At 43.7% G+C, this 15,330-nt stretch overlaps 1 protein-coding gene across 1 annotated transcript in view; it reads right to left on the minus strand.

Annotated features, from left to right (window-relative positions):
* Positions 1-2,914: 2,914 nt before the first annotated feature.
* macf1a (microtubule actin crosslinking factor 1a) overlaps positions 2,915-15,330 on the minus strand; it is a 195,364-nt gene continuing 182,948 nt past the window's right edge. The window contains exons 106-109 of the mRNA XM_056420472.1: positions 14,177-14,394; positions 13,100-13,213; positions 5,328-5,436; positions 2,915-4,629 (exon numbers count right to left, since the gene is read on the minus strand). Of these exons, the coding sequence (XP_056276447.1) occupies positions 4,412-4,629; positions 5,328-5,436; positions 13,100-13,213; positions 14,177-14,394 (659 nt within the window). The 3' untranslated portion in view covers positions 2,915-4,411. The remainder of the gene's footprint in view (positions 4,630-5,327; positions 5,437-13,099; positions 13,214-14,176; positions 14,395-15,330) is intronic.

The following is a 15,330-nucleotide window of genomic DNA, read 5'->3' on the forward strand; positions in this document are numbered from 1 at the left end:
AGGAGACACGTTGTCCTCAGACACTCCGTCTGGACATGAAACTGGACTGTGAGACGTTAGAGAGTTCTAATGGTTCAAATGTCTTTCAGGCCCCGCCCTCTCCCCATGGGCCGTGTGCCGGCCCGTCACCGGATTATTACCTTGAGATGTCCCACCAGTCCCACCAGTCCTCCCAGTCCGAGGTCTGCCGTCATGCAGCAGTGCCTGGGGGCTGTAAACAGAGTAAAGACCATTTAGCTCTTTGGAATCTATTCTAATCTAAGATAAACATTCACATAATGGACCATGACGTCCTACAGAGACCATGACGTCCTACAGAGACCATGACGTCCTACAGAGACCATGACGTCCTACAGAGACCATGACGTCCTATAGAGAGCATGACGTCCTATAGAGAGCATGACGTCCTATAGAGACCATGACGTCCTACAGAGACCATGACGTCCTACAGAGACCATGACGTCCTATAGAGAGCATGACGTCCTATAGAGACCATGACGTCCTACAGAGACCATGACGTCCTATAGAGACCATGATGTCCTATAGAGAGCATGACGTCCTACAGAGACCATGACGTCCTATAGAGACCATGATGTCCTATAGAGACCATGACGTCCTACAGAGACCATGACGTCCTATAGAGACCATGACGTCCTATAGAGAGCATGACGTCCTACAGAGACCATGACGTCCTACAGAGACCATGACGTCCTACAGAGACCATGACGTCCTATAGAGACCATGACGTCCTACAGAGACCATGACGTCCTACAGAGACCATGACGTCCTACAGAGACCATGACGTCCTATAGAGACCATGATGTCCTACAGAGACCATGACGTCCTACAGAGACCATGACGTCCTATAGACCATGACGTCCTACAGAGACCATGACGTCCTACAGAGACCATGACGTCCTACAGAGACCATGACGTCCTACAGAGACCATGACGTCCTACAGAGACCATGACGTCCTATAGAGACCATGATGTCCTATAGAGACCATGACGTCCTACAGAGACCATGACGTCCTATAGACCATGACGTCCTACAGAGACCATGACGTCCTACAGAGACCATGACGTCCTACAGAGACCATGACGTCCTATAGACCATGACGTCCTACAGAGACCATGACGTCCTACAGAGTCCATGACGTCCTATAGAGACCATGACGTCCTACAGAGACCATGACGTCCTACAGAGACCATGACGTCCTACAGAGACCATGACGTCCTACAGAGACCATGACGTCCTACAGAGTCCATGACGTCCTATAGAGACCATGACGTCCTACAGAGACCATGACGTCCTACAGAGACCATGACGTCCTACAGAGACCATGACGTCCTATAGAGACCATGAAGTCCTACAGAGACCATGACGTCCTACAGAGACCATGACGTCCTACAGAGACCATGATGTCCTATAGACCATGACGTCCTACAGAGACCATGACGTCCTATAGACCATGACGTCCTATAGAGACCATGACGTCCTACAGAGACCATGACGTCCTACAGAGACCATGACGTCCTATAGAGACCATGATGTCCTACAGAGACCATGACGTCCTATAGAGACCATGACGTCCTACAGAGACCATGACATCCTATAGAGACCATGACGTCCTACAGAGACCATGACATCCTATAGAGACCATGACGTCCTACAGAGACCATGACGTCCTACAGAGACCATGACGTCCTACAGAGACCATGACGTCCTACAGAGAGCATGACGTCCTACAGAGACCATGACGTCCTACAGAGACCATGACGTCCTATAGAGAGCATGACGTCCTACAGAGACCATGATGTCCTACAGAGACCATGACGTCCTATAGAGACCATGACGTCCTACAGAGACCATGACGTCCTATTACAGACTGGAGCAGTCGATTGGCATTTCAGGCACGGCACTAATTTGGTTTAAATCCTATTTATCAGATCGATCTCAGTTTATATTTGTAAACGATGACGCCTCGATAACCACCAACGTTAGTCACGGAGTTCCACAAGGTTCTGTGCTTGGACCACTTATATTTACCTTATACATGCTTCCTTTGGGAAATATTGTCAGGAAACACTCCATAAACTTTCATTGTTCTGCAGATGATACTCAACTATATCTATCGATCAAACCAGAGGAGACCAACCAGCTCAGTAAAATTCGAGCATGTCTTAAAGACATAAAAACATGGATGACCTGCAACTACTTGATGTTAAACTCAGACAAAACCGAAGTAATTTTACTCTGAACCCCTCAGAGATGATGTGGTGATGTGGTTTCTGTAGACGGCATCCAACACCGTAAAGAACCTGTTCTCTTTGATCAGGACTTGTCCGTTAACTCATCTCAAGGACTGCATCGTCTCATCTACGTAATATTTAAAAACAGGCACATCTTGAGGTGAACGGGGTCGTCCTTCAGTCAGAGGATCGGCGGTTTGATCCCCGGCTCCGCTACCTGATGTTGATGTGCCTTTGAGCAAGACACTTAACCCCAATGTCTCCCGTAGCTGTTCTACGGTGTGTGAATGTGTGTGTGAATGTTAGTCCTGATGTGCAGGTGGAACATTAGCTCCTCCCCTCAGGGTGTGAATGGGAGAATGACATCATAGTGTTGAAGCACTTTGATTGGTCAGAAGACGACAGAAGATTTCTACCAGTACAGGTCCATTCACTCTTCTTGGCCAATTAATCAATTAATAATGTAGTCTACATAATGTAGACTGGGAGAATAACAACAACTTGTTTTTGTCGGATTAGTAAACTTATCAGCTTCTGGGAGTTTTCTGCCTTTTAAATTAAATTACTACAAAAATTAATTAATTATAAAAAGAATTCACACACAACATTCATACATTCACACAGATTCTAGATGATACAATAAATCAAAAACAAGAGGAAATTACTGCAAGCATATTTTTTAATACAAAAACAGAACAAAAACTGTTTATAATTTTAGTTTTTCGTTTTACTTGTACACCATTGACTCCTAGTAACCCCTCACTCCATCACAGAGTAGCACAGCATCAGAGGCCCCTCCCCTCAGAGACAATAAATAAATAAAAATCACCTTAAGATGTCTTCTTACTGTCATTTCATTTGTTTTCCATTAACACAACTCCGGCCCGCCAATGACGGGCATTTGAAAAAAAAGCCTAGAAGACGGGGGCGGGACATGAGGGAGGAAACCTGCTCTCATTGGTCCGCCCCGTCTCCCTGTCATTTATATTTGTAGTTTTCTCTACGTGTGAAGGGCAAACCCCTTTGGTCATGATCTGGGAATTGTAGTCATTAGCAAAAAAAGAAAAAAGAACCACCAAGGCGACCGAGTGAATAAAGTAACGATGAACACACAGTAAAGTTAAAGAGTTCATCCTGGTACAAAAAACATTTCTTTCACCGTAATACTAGTTCACTCTCTGCGTGATATGACACTGAAAAATAAATAGATTTGTTTTATTTCAAGCTAAATAACGAAAAGTACACGACTGGATTATAAATTACCAGAACACAACGAGAACAAAAAACTAAAATCACATTCGCAAAGAGTTATTTGATTTGCATCCAGTGACTCGAGTCATTTCCTGTAACAATGACACACGTAACACACGCCACTGTGTGTGTTTGTGTGTTAACGGCGACGCAGCGGAGACATTAAGGTGGAGCTGCGGAGGAAGAGACGATTAGTGCATGCTGGTTGTGGAACATCGGGTCAGTCACGGGTCAGTGACGTGCTGCCAGGTGTGTTTACCACGCCGTCCTGCACCAGCGGTCGGGAGGAGTCTCTGTGCACCACCACCACCACCGACCCTCAGAGTCCAAGGTTAGCCGGTGTGTGTGTGTGTGTGTGTGTCGTCTCCCGCCTCCTGCGTCTAGCAGATCTGCTGAGGTCGGCGCTTTCCCCCGCCAACCAGTCACACGGCGGTCGTTGCATATTCTCCTTTTAAACCCATCGGCAAAAATAATGACCCACAATTCTTTCTTCTTTTTAGTTTCTTGGATGTCCTGTGTAGTGAGTTCTGGTATGTTGGTGGTGCTGCGGCCCACTCGCTGTGTGGTTCTGTGTGTGTCTGTGTGTATCTGTGTGTGTCTGTGGTATAAAGCGGTCGCTCTGCCGACCCGGTCCGGGTGAGTTAGGTAGCGTCCCGTCCGTCTGGTGTTGGCTGGAAAGACGCAGCAGGAGACTGGAAGGCAAAAAGGGGGGACAAGTCCAGTTCGACCCCACGGGGTTCTGGTCCGGACCGCCGGACCAGAACTCCTCTTGTGCAGTTTTTCAGTCCGTTTATGAGACCGGGGAAAAAAGAGTGCGAAGGAGACTAACTCCTCCTCCATCTCCTCCCCCCCCCAGTCGTAGTGTCAGTGGTACCGGGTTCTGCTCCAGCTTCTTCGTGCCTGGTTGTTATTTTTTCGCAGAGCCCGGGGTCTTTGGGCTGGGGGCCTTTTTGGAGATGGTGGGGATCTTGGAGGGTTTGGCCCCGGGCCGCCGCGGCGTGTCCGAGGCGTCGGAGCCGACGGAGCGAGCGTCCTGGAGCTCCGATGCGTCCGAGGCGTCGCTGCCACGCCGGCTGCCGGCCCGGCTGGTCGGCCCGCTGGCTGTGGACCCCCCTCGCTTTGGGTCTGGAGAACAATTACAAAGATATGTCAGATTGCAGAGCATTTTATACAGATAGCAGATGATTTTAGTTGTATTATCTACTCAATAGAACATCAATGATATGGTCCAGCCATGTTCTAGAGTAGCTCCTCCCACTTTAAACTACACACGTGAATACACATGAAGTTTAAAGTGAGAGGAGCTACTCTACCATGGAGAACCTTCTAGCTCGAAGCCCTCAGTAGAGCCTTCATGTGATGGACAATCAGCTACTAAAGTGATAAACTATCAGCTGATAATAAAGTGATAATAATCAATCAGCTGCTAAAGTGATAAACAATCAGCTGCTAAATTAATAATAAATAATCAGCTGATTAAGTGATAATAAACAATCAGCTGATAAGTGATGAGAACCAATCAGCTAATAAAGTGATAATAAACAATCAGCTGATAAGTGATAATAAAGAATCAGCTGATAAAGTGATAATAAACAATCAGCTGATAAAGTGATAAGAACCAATCAGCTGATAAGTGATAAACAATCAACTAATAAAGTGATAATAAACAATCAGCTGATGATTAAATGATGATAAACAATCAGTTAATAAAGTGATAATAAATAATCAGCTAATAAAGTGATAAATAATCAGCTAATAAAGTGATAATGAACTCATGTTTAATGTAATCTGACACATAATAAGTGAATATTTTGCCGTCTCACCGCTCCGGGACGGTTTGCAGGCGTGCGGCGTCGCTTCGTTCTCTCCGGTCAGCGAGCCTCGGCTGGAGTGGAACGTGGGTCTCTTCAGTTTGGACCCCGACGGCGCCCCCTGCAGGAGAAGTTACCAGGTGAAGGCCAATCGACTCTGAGGTCATGTGACGTCATATCACAAATGAAAACCGACAAAGAACCGAACCAATGATGGTCACTGAGAACTCTTTGTGTTGGACACATCTTCTCCATTAAATAGGAGGATTGATTATTTTCAAGTCACATGACATCTATTGTTCATCTGGTCACATGACCTCTATTGTTCATCTGGTCACATTACGTCTATTGTTCATCTGGTCACATGACGTCTATTGTTCATCTGGTCACATTACGTCTATTGTTCATCTGGTCACATGACATCTGTTGTTAATCTGGTCACGTGACATCTATTGTTCATCTGGTCACATGACATCTATTGTTCATCTGGTCACATGACATCTATTGTTCATCTGGTCACATTACATCTATTGTTCATCTGGTCACATGACATCTATTGTTAATCTGGTCACATGACATCTATTGTTCATCTGGTCACATGACATCTATTGTTCATCTGGTCACATGACATCTATTGTTCATCTGGTCACATGACATCTATTGTTCATCTGGTCACATGACATCTGTTGTTCATCTGGTCACATGACATCTATTGTTCATCTGGTCACATGACATCTATTGTTCATCTGGTCACATGACATCTATTGTTCATCTGGTCACATGACATCTATTGTTCATCTGGTCACATGACATCTATTGTTCACCTGGTCACATGACATCTATTGTTCATCTGGTCACATGACATCTATTGTTCATCTGGTCACATGACATCTATTATTCATCTGGTCACATGACATCTATTGTTCATGTGGTCACATGACATCTATTGTTCATCTGGTCACATGACATCTATTGTTCATCTGGTCACATGACATCTATTGTTCATCTGGTCACATGACATCTATTGTTCATCTGGTCACATGACATCTATTGTTCATCTGGTCACATGACATCTATTGTTCATCTGGTCACATGACATCTATTGTTCATCTGGTCACATGACATCTATTGTTCATCTGGTCACATGACATCTATTGTTCATCTGGTCACATGACATCTATTGTTCATCTGGTCACATGACATCTATTGTTCATCTGGTCACATGACATCTATTGTTCATCTGGTCACATGACATCTATTGTTCATCTGGTCACATGACATCTATTGTTCATCTGGTCACATGACATCTATTGTTCATCTGGTCACATGACATCTATTGTTCATCTGGTCACATGACATCTATTGTTCATCTGGTCACATGACATCTATTGTTCATCTGGTCACATGACATCTATTGTTCATCTGGTCACATGACATCTATTGTTCATCTGGTCACATGACATCTATTGTTCATCTGGTCACATGACATCTATTGTTCATCTGGTCACATGACATCTATTGTTCATCTGGTCACATGACATCTATTGTTCATCTGGTCACATGACATCTATTGTTCATCTGGTCACATGACATCTATTGTTCATCTGGTCACATGACATCTATTGTTCATCTGGTCACATGACATCTATTGTTCATCTGGTCACATGACATCTATTGTTCATCTGGTCACATGACATCTATTGTTCATCTGGTCACATGACATCTATTGTTCATCTGGTCACATGACATCTATTGTTCATCTGGTCACATGACATCTATTGTTCATCTGGTCACATGACATCTATTGTTCATCTGGTCACATGACATCTATTGTTCATCTGGTCACATGACATCTATTGTTCATCTGGTCACATGACATCTATTGTTCATCTGGTCACATGACATCTATTGTTCATCTGGTCACATGACATCTATTGTTCATCTGGTCACATGACATCTATTGTTCATCTGGTCACATGACATCTATTGTTCATCTGGTCACATGACATCTATTGTTCATCTGGTCACATGACATCTATTGTTCATCTGGTCACATGACATCTATTGTTCATCTGGTCACATGACATCTATTGTTCATCTGGTCACATGACATCTATTGTTCATCTGGTCACATGACATCTATTGTTCATCTGGTCACATGACATCTATTGTTCATCTGGTCACATGACATCTATTGTTCATCTGGTCACATGACATCTATTGTTCATCTGGTCACATGACATCTATTGTTCATCTGGTCACATGACATCTATTGTTCATCTGGTCACATGACATCTATTGTTCATCTGGTCACATGACATCTATTGTTCATCTGGTCACATGACATCTATTGTTCATCTGGTCACATGACATCTATTGTTCATCTGGTCACATGACATCTATTGTTCATCTGGTCACATGACATCTATTGTTCATCTGGTCACATGACATCTATTGTTCATCTGGTCACATGACATCTATTGTTCATCTGGTCACATGACATCTATTGTTCATCTGGTCACATGACATCTATTGTTCATCTGGTCACATGACATCTATTGTTCATCTGGTCACATGACATCTATTGTTCATCTGGTCACATGACATCTATTGTTCATCTGGTCACATGACATCTATTGTTCATCTGGTCACATGACATCTATTGTTCATCTGGTCACATGACATCTATTGTTCATCTGGTCACATGACATCTATTGTTCATCTGGTCACATGACATCTATTGTTCATCTGGTCACATGACATCTATTGTCACATGACATCTATTGTTCATCTGGTCACATGACATCTATTGTTCATCTGGTCACATGACATCTATTGTTCATCTGGTCACATGACATCTATTGTTCATCTGGTCACATGACATCTATTGTTCATCTGGTCACATGACATCTATTGTTCATCTGGTCACATGACATCTATTGTTCATCTGGTCACATGACATCTATTGTTCATCTGGTCACATGACATCTATTGTTCATCTGGTCACATGACATCTATTGTTCATCTGGTCACATGACATCTATTGTTCATCTGGTCACATGACATCTATTGTTCATCTGGTCACATGACATCTATTGTTCATCTGGTCACATGACATCTATTGTTCATCTGGTCACATGACATCTATTGTTCATCTGGTCACATGACATCTATTGTTCATCTGGTCACATGACATCTATTGTTCATCTGGTCACATGACATCTATTGTTCATCTGGTCACATGACATCTATTGTTCATCTGGTCACATGACATCTATTGTTCATCTGGTCACATGACATCTATTGTTCATCTGGTCACATGACATCTATTGTTCATCTGGTCACATGACATCTATTGTTCATCTGGTCACATGACATCTATTGTTCATCTGGTCACATGACATCTATTGTTCATCTGGTCACATGACATCTATTGTTCATCTGGTCACATGACATCTATTGTTCATCTGGTCACATGACATCTATTGTTCATCTGGTCACATGACATCTATTGTTCATCTGGTCACATGACATCTATTGTTCATCTGGTCACATGACATCTATTGTTCATCTGGTCACATGACATCTATTGTTCATCTGGTCACATGACATCTATTGTTCATCTGGTCACATGACATCTATTGTTCATCTGGTCACATGACATCTATTGTTCATCTGGTCACATGACATCTATTGTTCATCTGGTCACATGACATCTATTGTTCATCTGGTCACATGACATCTATTGTTCATCTGGTCACATGACATCTATTGTTCATCTGGTCACATGACATCTATTGTTCATCTGGTCACATGACATCTATTGTTCATCTGGTCACATGACATCTATTGTTCATCTGGTCACATGACATCTATTGTTCATCTGGTCACATGACATCTATTGTTCATCTGGTCACATGACATCTATTGTTCATCTGGTCACATGACATCTATTGTTCATCTGGTCACATGACATCTATTGTTCATCTGGTCACATGACATCTATTGTTCATCTGGTCACATGACATCTATTGTTCATCTGGTCACATGACATCTATTGTTCATCTGGTCACATGACATCTATTGTTCATCTGGTCACATGACATCTATTGTTCATCTGGTCACATGACATCTATTGTTCATCTGGTCACATGACATCTATTGTTCATCTGGTCACATGACATCTATTGTTCATCTGGTCACATGACATCTATTGTTCATCTGGTCACATGACATCTATTGTTCATCTGGTCACATGACATCTATTGTTCATCTGGTCACATGACATCTATTGTTCATCTGGTCACATGACATCTATTGTTCATCTGGTCACATGACATCTATTGTTCATCTGGTCACATGACATCTATTGTTCATCTGGTCACATGACATCTATTGTTCATCTGGTCACATGACATCTATTGTTCATCTGGTCACATGACATCTATTGTTCATCTGGTCACATGACATCTATTGTTCATCTGGTCACATGACATCTATTGTTCAACTGGTCACATGACATCTATTGTTCATCTGGTCACATGACATCTATTGTTCATCTGGTCACATGACATCTATTGTTCATCTAGTCACGACATCTATTGTTCATCTGGTCACATGACATCTATTGTTCATCTGGTCACATGACATCTATTGTTCATCTGGTCACATGACATCTATTGTTCATCTGGTCACATGACATCTATTGTTCATCTGGTCACATGACATCTATTGTTCATCTGGTCACATGACATCTATTGTTCATCTGGTCACATGACATCTATTGTTCATCTGGTCACATGACATCTATTGTTCATCTGGTCACATGACATCTATTGTTCATCTGGTCACATGACATCTATTGTTCATCTGGTCACATGACATCTATTGTTCATCTGGTCACATGACATCTATTGTTCATCTGGTCACATGACATCTATTGTTCATCTGGTCACATGACATCTATTGTTCATCTGGTCACATGACATCTATTGTTCATCTGGTCACATGACATCTATTGTTCATCTGGTCACATGACATCTTTTGTTCATCTGGTCACATGACATCTATTGTTCATCTGGTCACATGACATCTATTGTTCATCTGGTCACATGACATCTATTGTTCATCTGGTCACATGACATCTATTGTTCATCTGGTCACATGACATCTATTGTTCATCTGGTCACATGACATCTATTGTTCATCTGGTCACATGACATCTATTGTTCATCTGGTCACATGACATCTATTGTTCATCTGGTCACATGACATCTATTGTTCATCTGGTCACATGACATCTATTGTTCATCTGGTCACATGACATCTATTGTTCATCTGGTCACATGACATCTATTGTTCATCTGGTCACATGACATCTATTGTTCATCTGGTCACATGACATCTATTGTTCATCTGGTCACATGACATCTATTGTTCATCTGGTCACATGACATCTGTTGTTCATCTGGTCACATGACATCTATTGTTCATCTGGTCACATGACATCTATTGTTCATCTGGTCACATGACATCTATTGTTCATCTGGTCACATGACATCTATTGTTCATCTGGTCACATGACATCTATTGTTCATCTGGTCACATGACATCTATTGTTCATCTGGTCACATGACATCTATTGTTCATCTGGTCACATGACATCTATTGTTCATCTGGTCACATGACATCTATTGTTCATCTGGTCACATGACATCTATTGTTCATCTGGTCACATGACATCTATTGTTCATCTGGTCACATGACATCTATTGTTCATCTGGTCACATGACATCTATTGTTCATCTGGTCACATGACATCTATTGTTCATCTGGTCACATGACATCTATTGTTCATCTGGTCACATGACATCTATTGTTCATCTGGTCACATGACATCTATTGTTCATCTGGTCACATGACATCTATTGTTCATCTGGTCACATGACATCTATTGTTCATCTGGTCACATGACATCTATTGTTCATCTGGTCACATGACATCTATTGTTCATCTGGTCACGTGACATCTATTGTTCATCTGGTCACGTGACATCTATTGTTCATCTGGTCACGTGACATCTATTGTTCATCTGGTCACATGACATCTATTGTTCATCTGGTCACATGACATCTATTGTTCATCTGGTCACATGACATCTATTGTTCATCTGGTCACGTGACATCTATTGTTCATCTGGTCACGTGACATCTATTGTTCATCTGGTCACATGACATCTATTGTTCATCTGGTCACATGACATCTATTGTTCATCTGGTCACATGACATCTATTGTTCATCTGGTCACATGACATCTATTGTTCATCTGGTCACATGACATCTATTGTTCATCTGGTCACATTACATCTATTGTTCATCTGGTCACATGACATCTATTGTTCATCTGGTCACGTGACATCTATTGTTCATCTGGTCACATGACATCTATTGTTCATCTGGTCACGTGACATCTATTGTTCATCTGGTCACATGACATCTATTGTTCATCTGGTCAAATGACATCTATTGTTCATCTGGTCACATGACATCTATTGTTCATCTGGTCACATGACATCTATTGTTCATCTGGTCACATGACATCTATTGTTCATCTGGTCACATGACATCTATTGTTCATCTGGTAACATGACATCTATTGTTCATCTGGTCACATGACATCTATTGTTCATCTGGTCACATGACATCTATTGTTCATCTGGTCACATGACATCTATTGTTCATCTGGTCAAATGACATCTATTGTTCATCTGGTCACATGACATCTATTGTTCATCTGGTCACATGACATCTATTGTTCATCTGGTCACATGACATCTATTGTTCATCTGGTCACATGACATCTATTGTTCATCTGGTCACATGACATCTATTGTTCATCTGGTCACATGACATCTATTGTTCATCTGGTCACATGACATCTATTGTTCATCTGGTCACATGACATCTATTGTTCATCTGGTCACATGACATCTATTGTTCATCTGGTCACATGACATCTATTGTTCATCTGGTCACATGACATCTATTGTTCATCTGGTCACATGACATCTATTGTTCATCTGGTCACATGACATCTATTGTTCATCTGGTCACATGACATCTATTGTTCATCTGGTCACATGACATCTATTGTTCATCTGGTCACATGACATCTATTGTTCATCTGGTCACATGACATCTATTGTTCATCTGGTCACATGACATCTATTGTTCATCTGGTCACATGACATCTGTTGTTCATCTGGTCACATGACATCTGTTGTTCATCTGGTCACATGACATCTATTGTTCATCTGGTCACATGACATCTATTGTTCATCTGGTCACATGACATCTATTGTTCTGTCCATCCTGGAGAGGGGTCTTCCTCCTGAAGGGTTCTTACCTTTTTACCCGAAAGGTTTTTTTATATTTCTTGGGAGTTGTCCCTGATCCGATGTGAGGTCAAAGGTCAGGATGTCTATGTGTTCAGACTGTAAAGCCCTCTGGGGGGAGTTTGTGATGTGTGATGTTGGGCTGTACAGACTTGAACATCATTCATACGCCTGTTTCATATGACCTCTCGTTTCAGTTGAACCTCGTTGCTCCTGACGATGTTTATTACAAACACTAAACCAACATCAACGTCCTCACAGCAGTGCTCGGTCCTATGTGGCGGTGTGTGCGTTAGTGCATTAGGCGTTCAGTGTGGGGTGGGGAGGGTGAGGGTGGGGGTAAGGTGGGGTTTAGGTGGGAGGGAGGGTGGGGAGGGGTGAGTGTGTTACCTCGTGCCCAGGAGCGGTGTGGCCGAGGTCTGGGCAGCAGTGGCACTGGGTCGTTGGAGTTTTACTGTGAGCCAGCCAGGGCTTGGCATAGTCACGAGAGTGAGTATGGGAGGACTGAAGGGAGGAAGGGGGGAAGTAGGAGGGGGAGCGAGGAGGGAGGAGAGAGCAGGAGAAGGGGGAGTGAGGAGGAGGAGGAGGGGGAGGGAGGAGGAGGGGATGAAGAGGAGTAGGAAGGAGGAGTAAAGCAAAACAGCAATCGAGGGAAGCAAATGAAGGAGTAGGGAGTGAGGGAGTAGGGAGGGAGGAAGTAGGGAGGGAGGAGCATAGGTAGCAGGAGGTGCAGCGCAGTGTATTTTGTGTCAGATGATTTGATTTTTAATTTTAATTTGTTCCCAACAGCAGGAAGGACATTTATTGTTTTGAAGGCAGCAGGAATGACAGGAACGAGGGGAAAAGATGAAAGACAAAACAAAGAAACAAGAACACAAAATAAAATATCACAATTAAGGATGTGGTGGTGACAACAACAACAACAACGATCGTAGGATGACAACAACCGAACAATGTGTAACAGAAACAAATAACACACAAACACACAGTCTCCAGTGTACGTTCTCTCTCGACACGGACGCACACACAAATGACTTCATGCAGTCTGGAGGTCTGGAAACAACGAGCGCCCCTGAACACACCGCTCAGTGTGGCTACGCTTGTGGCTATGCTAGCAGCTAAAGTAGCAGCTACACTAGCAGCTAAAGTAGCGGCTACGCTAACAGCTACGCTCGCAGCTCTCCCCTAAAGGGTTGGACCTTTAATCTGAGGCCTCCATGATGTTTATAGTAGGGATATTGTTTTCTAGCAGAATTCATTGAATGTGACAACCTTTGACTCCTCATGAGACAACAACTCGTCTGCTTTGCGTCATGTTTGTTGGTGTTTGATCTCACGTGAACAGTTTTAGACGTTCCCATAAACCAAAGATGTATTTACGTCTTCATGCTTCATCTAGATCACGTTCCTGTATGCGTGATGATCACAAACCCTAAAACAAGTGGATTCAAGACGTCAGACTCTTACCCTGGATGACATGGAGGCCGTGGGCGTGGCCGGGGTGGAGGGCGCGGAGGTGAGGGAGGCGCCGCTGTGGGAGGCCGAGGAGGAGGAGCGCGTGGGCGAGGCGTTGCGGGAGCCCGGCTTGGAGCGCCGGCCTCGGGAGCGGAAGGCGGCGAGGCCCTGGGACGCTCCCTCCGGGAGGATGAACTTCTCCCTCAGCTCCAGGTTGGTGCGGCCGCGAGCTGAGGAGGAAACACACGGGGACACCAGTGAGCCGCGGGGGGGAGGGGTCACCGGTTCCTCCAATCGGGGGGGGGGGGGGGGGGGTAGCGAGCAGTGGGAGGGAGAGAGTCTGTGCTTCGTTAACATCAGAATCCGTGCACTTTTTTTTTTTTAGAGTGCATGTGAGCAGGGCGGGTGTGTGTGGGGGGGGGGGGAGGGGCTCAGAGGGTGGTGAGGTTTAATCCTGGAGACACAACGCCATCGTTGCACACGGCCCCCCCCCCCCCCGTCCTCAGTGGACATGTCCTCACTCCCGACTGCTCGTTTAAAGGGACAGTAACACGCTCACAGGAGCTCGTCTCATAGGCTGAGGACTGAGGGAGGACTTTTTTAAACAAGCTGATGTCATGTGTCCAACATATTCAAGTTTTTTTAACAACCTTCTAGATGTGTGATAACAGCCGGCCTCACACACAATGACAACAGATGCTCATGTATTTCTGCACTAATATCCCAATTCATTGTCACTGTTTTCATATTGTACACACATGTTGCTATTCTGTCTCTGTCTTTTTTATATTCATCCTACGATTTGTTTATCATTATTATTCATATTTATACATGTATGTGTCAATAATATGAGTCACATGACACGTATGTGCACGTACATGACCAATAAGCTAAGCTAGAGGCCCACAGGTGTGAAGCTGATGCTTGTTTTGAACCTTCATGACCTCTGGGCGCCGCTCCAAGAGAAGTGCAATCAGCACCTTTGACCTTCAGCGTTGAGCCGGTCAGCGATGGCCGAGTGTCTCACAGGCCGTCAACAACAGAGACTAACAGAGCGACACGCTGCGTTGTGTTGGCTTCAAAGCCTCCTCTTTCCTCTCTCCTCTCTCATTCCTCAGACTCTCCTCCTCGGCTCCTCTCAGGAGGAGGAGACACGCGTCATGCCA

The sequence above is a fragment of the Pseudoliparis swirei genome, chromosome 1 (genome assembly GCF_029220125.1).
Source record: "Pseudoliparis swirei isolate HS2019 ecotype Mariana Trench chromosome 1, NWPU_hadal_v1, whole genome shotgun sequence".
Lineage (NCBI taxonomy): Eukaryota > Metazoa > Chordata > Actinopteri > Perciformes > Liparidae > Pseudoliparis > Pseudoliparis swirei.